The sequence below is a fragment of the Pseudorca crassidens genome, chromosome 1 (assembly GCF_039906515.1).
Source record: "Pseudorca crassidens isolate mPseCra1 chromosome 1, mPseCra1.hap1, whole genome shotgun sequence".
NCBI classification, from domain to species: domain Eukaryota; kingdom Metazoa; phylum Chordata; class Mammalia; order Artiodactyla; family Delphinidae; genus Pseudorca; species Pseudorca crassidens.
In genome coordinates this window covers 16,034,436-16,051,685 of record NC_090296.1, presented here as the reverse complement: position 1 = coordinate 16,051,685, position 17,250 = coordinate 16,034,436, and the positions used below count along the sequence as shown (strand labels likewise).

Sequence of the window (17,250 nt, the reverse complement as noted above, 5' to 3'; positions counted from 1 at the left end):
AATTTAAACCCTTCTCAGCTTCACTTCTAATTAGTGTAAATCTGTAGCAAAAATGAATACATTATATACCCATGGGTTTGTGTTTGGTGTAGTAAGATACCAACCACAGACTCTATATACCTAGCAAATTCAAAATGCCATTTTTATTAACTGTATTTGAATGTAATATCTATGTTGTTTCATTTTACCTGTTATTCCTAATATATTTTTGCGATTAGATGCTGATCTTAATATAACAAAAGTTTATGATCTTCTCTTCTGTTTTCAAATTTGAAGAAGCTACACAGAGAAGATGGTAACTACAATTTTTTTCTTTTTGTCAGCTTTATTGAGGTGTAACTTAAATATAATAAAATGAACTAATTTTAAGTGTACAGTTGAAATTTTTGAAAAATATATACATTTTTATGATCACCACTACAGTCATGCTATAAAAGAAGGATGGGCTAACTACAGCTTGCAGGCCAAGTCATCCTGCCACCTGTTTTTGTACAGCTCCTGAACTAAGAGTGCTATTTATATTTTTAAATGGTTGAAAAAAATCAGAAGAATAATATTTTGTAACATGTGAACGTTACATAAAATTGAAATTCTGTCGTCCATAAATAAACACAGTCACATTCATTCTTTTACACATCGTCTGGTGGCTTTTACACTAAAAGGCAGAGTTGACTAGTTGTGACAGAGGCTATATCACCCTGCAAAGCCTGTAGAATTAGCTCTCTGTTCCTTTACGGAGAATGTTCACTGACTCCTGGTATAGAACATTTTCATCGTCCCAAAAGGTTCTCCCTGGTCCTTTGCAATCACTCTCTTCCCTCCAGTTCCTGGCAACCACTGATCTCCTTTCTCTCACTATAGTTTTGCCTCTTCTAGAATTTCATATAAATGGAATTATACAATATGTATCATTTTGGGTCTGGCTTATCTCAATTAGTTAACACTTTTGAAACTAATCCATGTTCAGTATTTCTTCCTTGTTATTGCTAAGCAGTATTCCATTTAATGAATATACCACAATTAGTTTATCACTTCATCAGTTGGTGGACATCTGGATTGTATTGACTCACTTTTGGCAATTAGGAATAAAGCTGCTGTACACATTCACATAGAATCTTTGAATGTATGTTTCCATTTCACTTGGATAAATTTATTTGCTAGGAGTGGAATGGTGGCGTAATATGGTAAAGTGTATGTTTAACTTTATAAGAAACTGCCAGACTGTTTTCCAGAGTGACATTTTTCATTTCCATCACTTCCACATCCTCATCAACACTTCCTATTGGCAGTCCTAGTGGATATGTAATGGTATCTCATAGGGTTTTAGTTTCTATTTCCCTAATGTCTAATGATGTTGAGCAAATTTTTTTTCCCTTTTTTTAATTGAAATATAGTTGACATACAATATTACGTTTCAGGTGTACTACATAGTGATTTGACATTTGCATACATTATGAAATGATCACCAAGTCTACTAACCACCTGTCCCCATAAAAAGTTAATTGCAATATTATTGACCCTATTCCTTATGCTATGTAGTACTTATCCGTGGCTTATTTATTGTATAAAGGGAGGCTTGTACCTCTTAATCCCCTTCACCTATTTTGCCCCCCATTCCCAGCTCCCTCCTTTCTGGCAACCACTCATTTACTCTTTGTATCTGAGTCTTTTCATTTTGTTTGTTCGTTTTGTTTTTCGGATTCCACATATAAGTGAGATCATACAGTATTTGTCTTTTTTGTCTGACTTATTTCACTTCTCATAATACCCTCTAGATCCATTCATGTTATAGCAAAAGACAAGACTTCATTTTTTATGGCTGAGTAATATTCCATCATATATGTACACCACATCTTCTTTATTCATTCATCTATCAATAGTCACTTAGCTTGCTCCCATATCTTGGCTGTTGTGGATAATGCTGTGGTGAACATTGGAGTGCATATAGCTTTTTAATTACTGTTTTTATTTCCTTCAGGTAAATTCCCAGAAATGGAATTACTGAATCATATAGTAGTTCTATTTTTAATTTTTTGAGGAACCTTCATACTGTTTTCCATAGTGATTGTACCACCAGCAGTGCACAGGGGTTCCCTTTTCATTGAGCAACTTTTCTTATGCTTATTTGCCATCTGTATATCTTCTTTGGTGAAATATCTATTTAAATTTTTTGCCCATTTTTAAAAAATGGATTGTTTGTCTTCTTAGTATTAAGTTTTGAGAGTTCTCTTTACATGAATATGGGTCCTATGTCATATACATATTTTGCAAATATTTTCTCCCAGTCTGTGACTTGTCTTTTCATTTTCTGAAGTTTTTATTATGAAATAACTTTAGGCTTACAGAAAAGTTGCAAAAATAGTACAGAATGTCAAAGAAACCCTTCACCCAGCTTTTCCTGATGTCAAAATCTTCCAAAGCTATAATACAATTATTAAAACCAGGAAATTAATATTGACACAATATTATTAAATACAGACCTTATTTGAATTCCACCAGTTTTTCACCAGTGTCTTTTATTTTTTAATTTTATCATTAGAAGAGCTAAAGTTTTTAAATTTTGGTTCATGTTTTCTGAAGTTTATATTTTAAATGATTAAAAAATCTAAAGAAAAATATTTTGTTCTATGTGAAATCAAGTCCAGCTTTTCAAATTTTTAATAGTTTATGCTTTTCATATCCTGTTTAAGAAATCTTTGCCTAATCTTAGGTCATTAAGATTTTCTTGTGTGTTTTCTTCTAGAAGTATAAGTTTTAGCTCCTACATTTCAGTTTATAATCCATTTTGGGTTAGTTTTTTTATAAGGTATGATATAAGGATCACTTTTTTGCCTATGGATATCTAAATATTGAAGTACGATCTGTTGAAGAGATTGTCCTTTCCTTATGGAACTGCCTTGGCACTTTTTAAAAGACAATTGACCATATGCAAGAGTCTGTTTCTGGACTTACTCTTCAGTTCTGTTGATCTGTTTGTCTATTAGAATACCACACTGCTGTCATCACTATAGCATTACAGTAAGTCTTGAAATTAGATAATGTAGGTGCTCCAATTCTGCTCTTTTATTTTCTCAAGCTTGTTTTGGGACTCCAGTTACAAGTATGTTAAGTGAGTGATACAGGTAGGTTAAGTCAGTGATGCTCTGCACATTTGTTTTCCAGTCTTTACTCTGTTTCATTTTGAATATTTATATTGCTGTGTTTTCAAGTTCACTAATATTTCCTTCTGCAGTATCTAATGAGCTGTTAATCCCAACCAGTATATTTTTTATCAAAGGTATTTTTCATCTCTATAAGTAGAATAAAAATCAAAACAAGGAAGTGCAAGTTCTGGAACTTTTTGTGATTTTCGCATTTGATATTTATTGTCATTTATAAAAATTAAGAATAATATTAAACAACTGATCTTTCTTTCAGCTGCAGTAGACTGCTCAGTTCCACTAAGCATGAGTGCCAGCATCAAATGTAAGTAATTTTTAACATATTGCCTTTAAAAAAAAAATTATGGTAAACTACACATGACCTAAAATTTACCATCTTAACCATTTTTTTAACTTTATTTTTTTAATAAATTTATTCATTTTTGGCTGCATTAGGTCTTTGTTGCTGTGCATGGGCTTTCGTTTTAGTTGCAGCGAGCGGGGGCTACTCTTCGTTGTGGTGCACAGGCCTCTCATTAAGGTGGCTTCTCTTGTTGTGGAGCATGGGCTCTAGGTGCGCAGGCTTCAGTAGTTGTGGCACATGGGCTCAGTAGTTGTGGCTCACAGGCTCTAGAGCGCAGGCTCAGTAGTTGTGGCGCACGGGCTTAGTAGCTCCACGGCATGTGGGATCTTGCCAGACCAGAGCTCGAACCCGTGTCCCCTGCATTGACAGGCAGATTCTCAACCACTGTGCCACCAGGGAAGACCCCATCTTAACCATTTTTAAGTCTACAATTCAGTGTCATTAAGTACATTCATATTGTGGTACAACTATAACCACTATCCATTTTCAGAATTCTTTTCATCTTGCAAAACTGAAACTTCACACCCATTAAAGAGTAACTCCCCATTCACCCTGCAACCATCGTTCTATATTCTGTCTCAATGTTACCTAGTTCCCTAGGTAACTCATTTAAGTGGAATTATCCAGTGTTTTTCTTTTTGTGATTGACTTATTTCACTTGCACAGTGTCCTTAAGGCTCATCCATGTTGTAATGTGTCAGAAATCTTCTTGCTTTTTAAGGCTGACTAATATTCCATTGTATGTACTACCATATTTTGTTTATATGTTCATAAGTCAATGAACAGTTGGGTTGTTTCCACCTTTTGGCAATTGTGAATAATTCTTCTATAGACATGGATGTACGAATATTTGTTTGAGACCTTGCTTTCAGTTTTTCTGTGTATATACCCAGAAATGGAATTTCTGGACCATATGGTAAATCTGCTTTTAATCTTATATTCCCAATTTCCAATTTGAGGGTTCCAGTTTCTACACGTCCTCCCCAACACTTGTTCTCTGTTTTTTTTGATAGTAACCCTCCTAATGGGTATTGACATGCTGCATTTTGAGGAAGCATTTTCTAGCTTTTAAAAATCATCCATAAAAGAAGCTTGTATTGTATTTCTCAGTATAAGAACTTACAGTTGAGCCCAGGCTCTGCCAGTAAATCACTGTGTAGCTTTGGATAAGTAATTTAACTACTCTGGGTTTCATTTTTCCTGTATATAAAAATTCGGATGTACTGAAGTACTGAAGTACTTCAGTACTGAAAAGCTTGGCAAGGTTTAAGTTCTAGAATTCTGTGATTCTCACTGCCCTCAGCTTGTTAAGATTACTGAATTAGGGACTTCCCTGGTGGCGCAGCGGTTGAGAATCCGCCTGCCAATGCAGAGGACACGGGTTCGATCCCTGGTCCGGGAGGATCCCACATGCCACCGAGCAACTAAGCCTGTGCACCACAACTACTGAGCCTGCGCTCTAGAGCCCACAGGCCACAACTACTGAAGCCTGCGTGCCTAGATCCCATGCTCCGCAACAAGAGAAGTCACTGTAGTGAGAAACCTGCACACCGCCATGAAGAGTAGCCCCCGCTCACCGCAACTAGAGAAAGCATGCATGCAGCAACGAAGACCCAACGCAGCCAAAAGTAAATAAATAAAATAAATAAATTTTTTAAATTACTGAATTATTCATTAAAAATACCATAACTGGCACTTTTCTTCAGATAAATATTATCTACTATTTGTATCCTAATAGCTAACTGATAAACATGGTAGTTATTTGTATCTGAAAAGCTATTGCCATATATTATTATAGAATCATGATATATCTCCCCTTTGTATGTACATACATATGGTATGTACATAGAAAAATATTTCTATTTTTAGAAATCTTTACTAAGGAAATAATCAGACCACAAAATTTGAAATTCCTATTTTAAAATGTTCTGAAAGATACCATTTAAGACCTTTTGAGGCCTTTGAGTCCAATCAAGAAATGCATACTTTAAAATAGCCAAAGAGCATGGATATCACAGCCTGTGCTTGTCTTATTGTAATTATATAAATATCAAATATTATAAACTTTAAGTTTAGTATTTTCTTAAGCTGCTGTTTGAACTTAATTGTTATTTACAGTTTGAGAGAGAACTTCTGCATTAAAAAATAAATAACAGCTTCAAGTAGTGCATGCTAAGTGATAAATGAATGAGAGCATAGATAGGAGAATGCCCCTTATGCGCAATCTGGGAAAGATCACAGACAACGGGATTGGTCGTACCTATCTCTGATTGTACATTTTCGTAGTGGAACAGATAGGAACAGATGGGACTTAAGCTGAGCCAGTTGCCACCAGTGAGCATAGTGTCTTTATCAGGCCCTGTGCTTGGCACTTTGTATTCTCTCTCTTCTGTGACCTTTATGTTTGCAACAAGCCTTCATGTAGGTTCTCATATCTTTGAATGAGTCTTAGGATTCGAATAATTTTATAAGAAGGGTAAAGGCATTTTAGGCAAGAGTACAGTGTTGAGTATATATTTTTAAAGACCAGTTTCACCATAGCACACAAGCTATATGGGCTAGTCATTTTATGTCTTTCCCTCCTCTTTTGTAAAATGAAAGATAGATAATCTCTAAGGATCCTTCCAGATTTTTAATTTCTATGCTGTATATTTCTCCTTCTGTATCATATTAGTAACTTTTTATAGCACAGAAAACTGGTTCAATATTTTTAGGCTTTCAAAATCTGAATCATTTGAATTAAGGTGGTTTTACCCAGTTGACATTAGATCAAATAATCTTCTTTAACTAGGCTCTAAATGGGAAAGTTTTGCTAAATTTTCATACTGAACAAATTCCTGAACAATAGATGTATAAGACAAGATTATCTCTTTTTTATTCAGGTTGTGTAATTAACAAGCCTGAATGTATGTATTAATCCTCTTACTGAACCAAATTCACCAATTTAAAATCCAAATTCACCAATTTAAAATAATCAGGCATTTTGCATATTTTGTTTAGTACACTAGAGTTTATTCAGTGACTAATTCAGCAATTATTTATTGGACACCTACTGTTTGCTTTTATAGACCTTACATTCCGGTTGAAGGAGACAAACGATAAGCAAATGCAAAGAAATGAGTAAATATAGACTATATCAGATGGTAATAAGTGCAATGAAAAAGAATGAAGCAGGATAAGGGAGATTGGGACTTTGGAGAAGAAGGCCTCACTGATAAGGTGAGCAGAGACCTGAAAGAAATAAGGGAGAAGCAAGTGGGTAAAGGAGGGAAGAGCAATCAAGATGGAGAAAACAGCACGTACAAAAGCCTTGACATGGCATTGTGATCAGTGGATCCAGGGGAACAGCAAGAAGAGCTGTATAGCTGGTGTGAAATAAGCCAGCTGAAGAGTGACAAGCGATGAGGTCACTGAGATGGGACAAAGAGGTGCAGACCACATAGGGCTATGACTATTTGCAAGCACTTTGGCTTTCACTCTAAATGAAATTGGAAGCCATTGGAGGGTCTTGATTAGAGGAGAAGGAACAGAGCCAGTTTAACTTTAAAAGCATCTTTCTGGCTGGTGAGTTAAAAATAGTCTATAAGGGTCAGTGGTAGAAGCAGAATGACTAGTTAGGAGACAGTAATTCAGATGAGAAATAGTGGTGACTTGGACCAAAGTGCCTGTAAGTAGAGGGAATGTGAAATGGCTGGATTCTGCAAATATTTCAGATGTGTGTCAACAGTATTTACTGATGGACTGGATGTAGATAGAATATGAGAGAAAAAGAAGAGTGAGTCAAAGATGACTCCCGATACTTAGAGTCTGTCAACTAAAATGACAGTTACAACTTACTGAAATGAGGAATATGATAGGAAGATATTTAGGGGAGGAAGTGAATCAAGAGTTAAGTCTTGGTCATTTTAAGTTCAAAATAAATACCTCTTAGAAATCCAGGTGGAGATGCTGAGGAGGCAGTTGGAATACAAAGTCTGGAGTTCAGGAGAGAGTTCGAGGATGGAGATAAAAATTCAGAAATTGACGGCATATAAGTTGTATTTAAAGAATTACTCCTATTTTTTGTTTTTAGAATTTAGACTTAGCTAGTGCTTATTTATCCCATGATATTTTCTGCTTTCAGTCAGTTGAGACAGGAGTTTTTCTTTCTGGCCATGTAAATGAAGAAAATTGTGATGGCTAGAAGAATTGCAAAGATTGTAATCACCAAACCAAAGTGTAATTAATAATCATTACTTTGTGTGTTACAAAGCTGATGCTCATTATAATCAGTATGAACTAACTTAGAAACAGGCTTTATAGACATATTTTAAAAAAGAAAGAAATCTGTGGTTTTGATTCATCTCTGTTTTTATAAGATATACTCTTCTGTCATAGCAGACAACTGACTTGATAATTTCAGTCTTTATCAAAGCTAGAATATCTCTATATACTTTGTTGAATTGTCTAAATAATGCCATATTCTAATGCATTAGAAAGACTTTTTTTTTTTTTTTTTTTTTTTTTTTTTTTTGCGGTACGCGGGCCTCTCACTGTTGTGGCCTCTCCCGTTGCGGAGCACAGGCCCCAGACGCTCAGGCTCAGCGGCCATGGCTCACGGGCCCAGCCGCTCCGCAGCATGTGGGATCTTCCCAGACCGGGGCACGAACCTGTGTCCCCTGCATCGGCAGGCGGACTCTCAACCACTGCGCCACCAGGAAAGCCCGGCTTTATTTTTTATAGCAGTTTTATTGGCAAATAATTTTCATACCATAAAATTCATGGATTTTTACTAAGCTTACAGAATTGTGCAATCATCACTACAAACCAGTTTCAGAATATTTTCCTCACCTTAAGAAGATCCCCAAAATGATAGCTTTGCAGCTGCTTCCTCATCCCACTCCTAGCCTTGGAAGCCACTAATCTGCTTTCTTTCTCTATACATTTGCCTTTTCTGGACATTTTATATAAATGGAGTCATATATGTGTTTTTTTGCATTAGACTTTTACTTAGAATAATGTTTTTGAGATTAACCTATATGGTAACCTAAATCAGTACTTCGTTCCTTTTTAATTGTTAAATAGTATTCTGTTGTATGGATAATGCCACATTTTGTCTATTTATCAATTGACTGACGCGCTGTTTCTGTTTTTTGACCATTATGAATAGTGCGCTATGAACATTCATGTACAAGTCTTTCGTGTGAATATGAATTTTCATTTCTCTTGGGCATACACCTGAGAATAGAATTGCTAGGTCATATGGTAAATTATACTTAACTTTTTAAGAAACTGCCAAACTGTTTTCTAAAGTGGCCATACCATTTTATATTCTTGCCTCCAACATAATTAGGATTTCAGTTACTCCATATCCTTGCTAACATGTTATTGACTCCTTTTTTGATTATAGCCATTCTAGTGGGTGTGAAGTGGTGTCTCATTATGATTTTAATTTGCATTTTCCTCATGATTAAGGATGTAAAGCATTTTTTCATATGCTTATTGGCCATTTGTATATCTTTAGTAAGTGTCTTTTCAAACCTTTTGCCCCTTTTTTCCCCCCTAAATCAGGGTGATTTGAAACTTGAAATTATCTTGTTCATTAAGTTGATATAGATTCCAATTAAAAAGTATATGTTAAATTTTAAATTTTACATGAAAATACAAGTCATTTTACTTATGGTTAGCCTTCTTTTTAACACTGAAACTTGACTAGCTTTCATTTTGCCATTTTCAGTCTTTGATAATGACTCAATACCTGACTTAATGCACACTAAAATGTGAAACCCCCTTTTTCTTTGTATTTTCAAATGACTAGCAGTTAAGAAAAATGGAAATCAGTTATCCTAATTAAAAATAATGTTTTAAAATTTAGTGTCATTTTTTTTGACTCATATAAAGCTTAAATTTTTATAGCATATGATGGTATTGACAATAATATTTCATTTGCGGGGGAGTATATGGATTAATTCAAACTCTGCATTTGGTGATTACAGTTGCAGACAACACGGTCAAGCATTTCTAACCTTTATATCTCTATATCTGCTAGGAATTGCTCCCTTGAGCCCTTAGGCTTAATCAATTTGTCATATCTTGTTTCTGCTCTTTAAGTAGTCAATCCATTTGAAGTTTCTATGAATTAAATATTTGTTATCTTTATACAGAAAAGTATAAGGATTTTTATTTACATATCAGTAGTATAAACATTTTTAGCAAGAAAAAAGTGCCCTTTACTAGTCGTCTAACACCAAAAAATTAATTTTTCTATTTTATTCTGTATTTCAAAAGATTTTTTTCCCCTCAGATGCAGACCAACAACGAAGAGAGAAACTCAAAAAGGGATTAGCACGGTGTGAAAGGGAATTGAAATTAACTAAAACTGCAATGCAATCCAATTCTAAAAGTAATTCCAAGTCATTATTTAACACTCTACAAAAGGTAAGGTAGTACTTTTACCTTTTAAAAGTAAATGTTTCTAAGATACTTCATTGGTGGTGGAACCTGACTTTTTGATAATGTTTACTATAGGTCAGAATTGGTACACTTTCCTGTAAATAGCCAAATAGTAAATATTTTAGGCTTTCCAGGCCACAACTATTGTGTCTCTGTCACAACTATTGTGCCATTGGAAAGCAGCCATAGACAGTACGTAAATGAATGGACGTAGCTTTGTTCTAGTAAAACTTTATTAACATATAAGGTGGTGGGCCAGATTTGACCTGTAGGCTATAGTTTGCTGACCCCTGCTTTAGGTTTTTTGTGATACCCTTTATCATCTGATTAAGGGAATTTTTTTCGATTCCTAGTTTGCTAAGAGGATTTTTTTCCTTTCTCATGAATGTGTGTTAATTTTATCAAATTCTTTTTCTGCATTTTTTGAAATGATGGTACAATTTTTCTTTTTAATCTGTTCAAATGTAGTGAATTATAAGAGAGTTTCTAATGTTAAATCAACTTTGCATCCCTAGTATAAACACAGGTTTGTCATGATGTAATTCCTTTTTTTATACATTACCAGATACAGTTGCTAATATTTTGTTTAGGGTTTTAGCATCTATGTCCATTATTGATATTGACCTGTCATTTTCCCTATTTTCTGCTATGTCAGGTTTTGCTAGCCTCATAAAATAAACTGGGTGCTATTTCCTCTTTTTCCATGCCCTAGAGTAGTTTATGTAAGTTTGGAATTATTTGTTCCTTGAATTTGATGGAACTCAGCACTAAAATTATTTGGGCCTAGAGTTTTATTTGTGAGATTTTTGACTGCAATTTTTGAAATCATTATAGAACTGTTTTCATAAGTTGTACATATGTAGAAGGTTGTCCATTTCATCTAAATTTTCAAATTCGTGGCATAGACTTGTTCATAATATCTCTTAAATCATTTCATAATCTCTATTGAATATGTATTAGTTCTTCTTTTTATCCTAATGTTGTTTATTTGTGCCTTCAGTCTTTTCTTTATTATTCTCACCAGAGATTTGTCAGTTTTATTAATCTTTTTAAGGGCACATCTTTTACTGCATTGATCCTGTCTGTTGTACTTCGTTTTCTAGTTGGGTAATGTCCATGCTTTATTTTCCTCTTTTGGCTTTCTTTGAGTTTATGTTACAGTACTTTCTTCTACTTTTGTTTAGTTTATTTTCAGCCTCACTTCTTTCATAGTATGAGCATTTTTAAGGCTATATATTTTCCTTCAAGTGCTGCTTTAGCTGCATTCCACAAGTTTTGATATGTGGTATTTTTATTATGGTTCAGTTCAAAGTATTTTACAGTTTCCATTATAATTTATTCTTTAACTCAAGCGTCTTTTAGAAGTGTTTATTAATCTCTACTTTTTTTCCTGGTTTTCTCTTTGTTACAGATTTCTAGCCTAATTGTATTTTGATCAGGGAACATCTGTGTGATATCCATTTCTTGAAATTTGTTGAGACTTGTTTTATGGCTCAGTAGGTAGACAGTTTTTTTTTCTTTTATTTGTTTGGACAATATTTTGTAATGCACTATGTCATATATGTTTGAAAAGAAAATATATTCTGTAGCTGTATGTAGTATTTAATATATAGTGTATGCATTAGATTAAGTTTTATATCTTTTAGGTGTTCAAATCTTGTTGATCTTTTTGTCTAATTAGTCTATCTTTTATTAAGAGAAATCTTTCACATGATTATATATTTAGCTATTTCTCCAAGAATTAGTACTAGCAATTTTTGTTTTATATTTTTGAGTCTATATTATTATATACATACAGACTTAGAGATGATATATTTTCTTGGTGAATCTAACCTGTTGTCACTGTGGTTTGAACTTCTTTGCCTTGATGCTTTTTATATTAAAGTGTTTTCTGATAGTGATATAGTTAAACCAGCTTTCATTTCATTAGTATTCCTTTGGTATATCTTTTTCCTTTTTTTTTTTTTAACGGTATGCAGGCCTCTCACTGTTGTGGCCTCTCCTATTGCAGAGCACAGGCTCCAGACGCGCAGGCTCAGCGGCCATGGCTCATGGGCCCAGCCGCTCCGCGTCATGTGGGATCTTCCCGGACCGGGACACGAACCCATGTCGCCTGCATCGGCAGGCGGACTCTCAAGCACTGCGCCACCAGGGAAGCCCCCACTTTTTCCATTTTTTAATCCTAATATTTTAGATAGGTTTTAGGTGGGTCAGATTATTCACTCTGATAATCTTTGCCTTTTAAAGTGGAGCATTTAGTATGTTTTCATTTCTTCTTTCTTCTTGTGTACTTTCTATTTGACCCACAGTAGTAGGCAGGATTCTAAGCCCCACAGTGATCCCCACCCTTAAATAATCCCCTCGTCTTGAGTGTAGGCAGTACCTGTAACTTGCTTCTAACCTATGGGATGCAGCAAAGGTGATGGAATATCACTTCTGTAATTGTTATGTGGCAAAGTGAAGGGAATTTCCCCCTGTAGATTGAGAGAAAGGAAAAATTGGTCTGAGAGTAATTTCTGCAGTGGGTGCTGTTCCCCTCCCCTAGCCATGCCAAAGAAACAAGGGAAGGGGGAAATTTTCTCAGGATTCTTCCTGCTCTTCCCTGAGAGCTTTTGGTGGAAAAGCTCTTTCCTAGAGGAAAAGCCTGCAAGAGGGTACAAACTCCCCAAGTCTCAGAGGCTTCATACTCTTACACTAGTCCACACTCAGTCCTTAGCAATTAGCTAAAAACTTCTAGCATAATCTTCTTACCAGTTTATATGTCATTCAGCAGCATCTGTCCCAAATAAGTAAATGCTTAGGTTCTGTTTCTCCCTGCAGGTACCTATATCACTGTGGATTTTAGGTTAGTTGTGACCTTAGTTCTCTCAATAGTTCAAGAAAAATCATTAATTTGCAGTTTGTCCAGCTTTTTTTCTTATTATAATGGTGAGACCTATGCTCTTTCCATTTCTCTCCATCTGTCAGCTGAAACTGGAAGTCTTTTTGTGTGTGTGATGGTCTCTTTTTAAACTTTTTAATTTTGAAAATTTTAGCATCTCTAAAAATAGAGTGGTATAATGAACCCACATGTTCTTGTCCCCTAAGTGCAACAATGATCAGTTCAGGGCCAGACTTATTTCACGTATATCCTCACTCACTACCTGCATCCCAGATTATTTTGATGCAAATACCAGATATATAATTTTATCTATAAATATTTCTGTATATATCTAAATATCTAAAAGATAGACCACCATACCATTATTATGCCTTAAAAATTAATAATTCCTTAATATCATCAAATATCCACTGTTCACATTTCCCCATTATCTCTCTCTCTTTTTTTTAAGTTTGTTGGAATTGGAATCTAAATAATTTCAACTAATTGATACATTTCTTTTAATCAATAATTTCTCTTTCCCCCACCTTTTTATCCCCCTACAATTTATGTGTTGGAAAAAACTTGAGTCATTTGTCTTGGCTTAAGGTTTTTGTGGACCATCTGGGTAATGCAAATTTAGGCTGCAAGCTTGTGTGGAAGCAGCATATGATTTCGCATTCTCAAAGGCCACTGTTCTCTCAGTGCCAGTGTTCAAGATGGGCAAGTTTCTTTGTAAGTCATCTAATTGGAGGGTCGCCATTGAGAGAATCCCAGATTCATGAGCATGGTCTCCTAGACTGTCTAGATTAGGCCCTGAGCTTTGTTTTCTGTCCCCTAGCAACTGTGATATGGAAAAACTATTGCCTGTTGGTAAAAGCCGTTTCATTTTTGACTCCAGCTCTTTCTATTGTACATGAAGATGTGACATATCAGTAGGCAGGGGTAAAGACTAAGGGCATTTGTTAATTAAGAGTGAACCTGGAAAAAAAAAAAAAAGAGTGAACCTGGGTCCTTTTTCTCTGAGAAGTGTGGCAGAGCCATAGACCAGTTTTTAGTTGGGAAGTTATGTCATCATATTGACACTTTACAAAGACTACACTGGCAGCAGGGAAGGACAGACTAATTGTGTGACAGTTGCAGTATAGGGAAGAAATGATTAAGATATGATCTATAAGACAGCAGAAGGAGCATAAGGAATATATATTTAGGAGACATTTAGAAAGTAGAATCCCCAGGACTTGGTGACTGATCAGATGATATGAAGAGCAAGAGGCAGGAATTAAAGAGGTTTCCAGGTTTCTGGCTTGGGCAACTGGGAGGTTTCCAGGTTTCTGGCTTGCCCGAGTTTACTTGTTCGGACCTGTTTAATTTGAGATGCCTTTGGAACATCTAATATATTCAGTAGAGAGCTGGATATAAGTATCTGTGTCAGGAGAGAGGTCTGGGCTGAAAATAGATTTGGGAGTCATCAGGAAAGCTGTAAATATGTTTAAGAGTCCCCAAGGCTGTTTTATAGATAAAAGGACTAGGAATAGAGCTGCTTCCTTTAGAATAAGCCTGCTATACACTGTACCATCTGGGAATCTGTTCATCAGTATTTGACTCATGTATGTATTTTCATTTTCAGTGATGGTACTTTTTAAACATATTTTTTAAATATGTTTCTATTATCTAGCATTTTGAATATAAATAATTCTATTTTGAGGTAAGGATGGGATTTGTTGAAAACAAAATATATAATTAAGTCTGTAAACGGACGATTTTTTCCTTCAGTCACTGTAACCCTGTAACTTTTTGCTTCTAAAAATAGTTCATTTATGCTTTTATATATTTTTTACTCCATTTAGACTTAATAGTAATTTGCAATTTGCTTACATTTTTTATAATACTTGATGATAAATATTTAGATACATTCAAATTAAAATTATTATTTGGGGCATAATATTTTGATAATTGGGTGGGTTTATGATTAACAGTTACCTGTAGTTATAATCTGCATTTACTGAAAAGTTTGCTACAATTCAAAAGAAAGTGGTAACTTTGGCCTCTGGACATATTAGCTGTTTATATACGTGAGACCATGTAATCAAAAACTTTTTCTTTAATTGCCCACACTGTAATATGGGCTACTTATTTTCTCTTACATTTTGACTTACATGCTATCACCTCAGACACTTTTAAGTCTGCACCTTATACCTCACACACAGTTATTCACCACTCACTCACATCACTGGTACAGCACATACCCTGTGATATTAAGATTAATTGAATATATGAATGTGATTCATGTTCTTAAATAAATCTATTTTAAAAGCACTATAAAACAGTGAAAATCAGAAGCTATCAGTTTCTTTTGTAAAATACAATTTGAAGCTTTTTGCAAAACAAGTGTTAATCAAAATTTTAAATAAATTGTATCTATCCTGTTCTGCACTTGAATTGATTCCTCAACTGTTTTAAAACCTGACAATTGGAAAATCTTTGTATACCATTTCTTCTGACATTATCCCTGAAAAAGATTGATTTAATACTCAGTTATTCTGTGATTGTAAAATTGGATAGGTATTTTTGACATAAAAACATGTATGTGTTAACTGTCAATGATTATCACTTTACATAAATTCTTAAATCACAGAAACAGTTTACAACAAATTGCATTAAAGTGAAAGTGGTCAGATTACCACCAGAATTTTTGTTCCATTGACAATAATTGATGAACACTTTTCTGATTTTAGAACTTTACAGTGATCTGCTACTTTAATGTTGGTGAATTTACCAGTGTGTTACACATTTTCTATGAAAATCATATCCAAGCTTTCTGATATTCGTAGTTAAAAATTATATAATCTCAAAAAAGCAGATAGGTACAGTTGGTTTTGCACTGTGTTCTACTGGTTTCCCAGGAAAGAAGAAGTAGGATACAGGGTAGGAATTATAAGATATAAAGATATAGAAAAGTTTCATGCCTTCAATTGATTCAAGAGCAATTTTCCCAGCCCATTTCAGACAGATGAGAGTATATTCCTGCCTTTAAAGACTTTCTTTGGTATTTCATTTTATTAAATAACCATTACTGGTAAGAATTTTCTCACAGGCAATCTAATGCCTTATGCATTTCTGCCTGCTATGATCCCAATTTGTTCTGTTCCCCAAGTGTAAATAATTCCTGTGATTATTATTTAATAGCCCTAAAAGATTTTTCAGATCATACTTAGAAATTGCTTTCCGGAGAGCCAGACTCCTCTGGTACATAAGCTGCAGTGTGAACCTAGTTTGGGAACACTTTTTACAACTAACGTGTTAAAGTCCTTAACTAAACACTACCCTAGTAACTCACAGTTTAATGCCAAAATACTTAGTTGCTTTGAGTAATTCTGCTTTATATTTGGGATAAAGTTGGAAAGCACTTGGAAAGGAAATAGGTGACTTGACCTATTTTAGGCTGTAGTCACCATATCTAGTTATCTGCAATTTCCTTGCTGAGGTAAATCAATATGTAAGTTAGCTGACTTGTTCATTACCATGAAAGGAGTTAAAATCAGCTTAAGATTCCTGGTGGTGTAAAAAAAATCTAAAAATGTATAAATTTCAAATGAGTCTGTAAAATAGATAGTGTGATATAATGGGAAGAGCATAGGTTCACCTGGGTTCAAATCTATGAGACCCTGCCCCTCAGGTTCTTCATCTGCATAGTAGAGGTACTAATTGTACCACCACCCAGAAGTTGATGTGATGATTAAATGAGTCGTACGTGTAAATTAATTAGAACAGTACCTTGCACATAGTATGCACTTCGTATGTAATAGTAGCAGTGGTAATAGTAACAGTTCTTACTATTCCTCTTTTATTTCTACTCAAAGGCAATAACAGTACCTTGTGCACAGAAAGCACTCAGCTCCTTTCTTATTCAGCTTGCTTATCTTCCTCTTGTTTTCCTCCCCATGAGCTTGTAGGACAGATATAACTGGCTAAATCCCAGCCTTTTTCACTGCAGATTAACTTCCATGTAACTTCTTCTCTGCCATTTAATAAAGTGCCTCAAAGTTCTGTAAAGGATACACAGGTGTCCCTAAAGTCTGGAATCATGGACAAGGCATCTAGTCTATGGGCACCTAGTCTGTAAAAGAATAAAATATTACCTATACTCTTAAACCTTATGAATACCCTGTAGAAATAGTTCTTCCAAAGTTAAACCAAACATATATACAATGGAATACCACTCAGCCATAAAAAAGAATGAAATAAAGCCATTTGCAGCAACAGGGATGCATCAAGAGATTATCATACTAAGTGAAGTAAGTCAGAAAGAGAAAGGCAGATACCATATGATATCACTTATGTGTGGAACCTAAAATATGGCACAAGTGAACCTATCTATGAAACAGAAACAGACTCACAGACATAGAGAACAGACTTGTGGTTGCCAAGGGGGAGGGCAGGTGGGGGAGGGA

General features: G+C 34.8%; 1 protein-coding gene across 9 annotated transcripts in view; it reads left to right on the top strand.

The window, feature by feature from the left end:
* Positions 1–17,250, top strand: part of SPATA7 (spermatogenesis associated 7) — a 35,945-nt gene that overhangs the window by 6,605 nt on the left and 12,090 nt on the right. For 2 of the 9 annotated variants that reach the window (XM_067728547.1, XM_067728536.1), the window contains exons 2-4: positions 219–295; positions 3,418–3,465; positions 9,788–9,921. In XM_067728547.1, coding sequence (XP_067584648.1) covers positions 3,447–3,465; positions 9,788–9,921 — 153 coding nt within the window. In that variant the 5' untranslated portion in view covers positions 219–295; positions 3,418–3,446. Of the gene's footprint in view, positions 1–218; positions 296–3,417; positions 3,466–6,572; positions 6,724–9,771; positions 9,922–17,250 lie in introns of those variants that run through there. The other 7 variants (XM_067728529.1, XM_067728521.1, XM_067728587.1 and 4 more) reach the window with 5 other exon arrangements.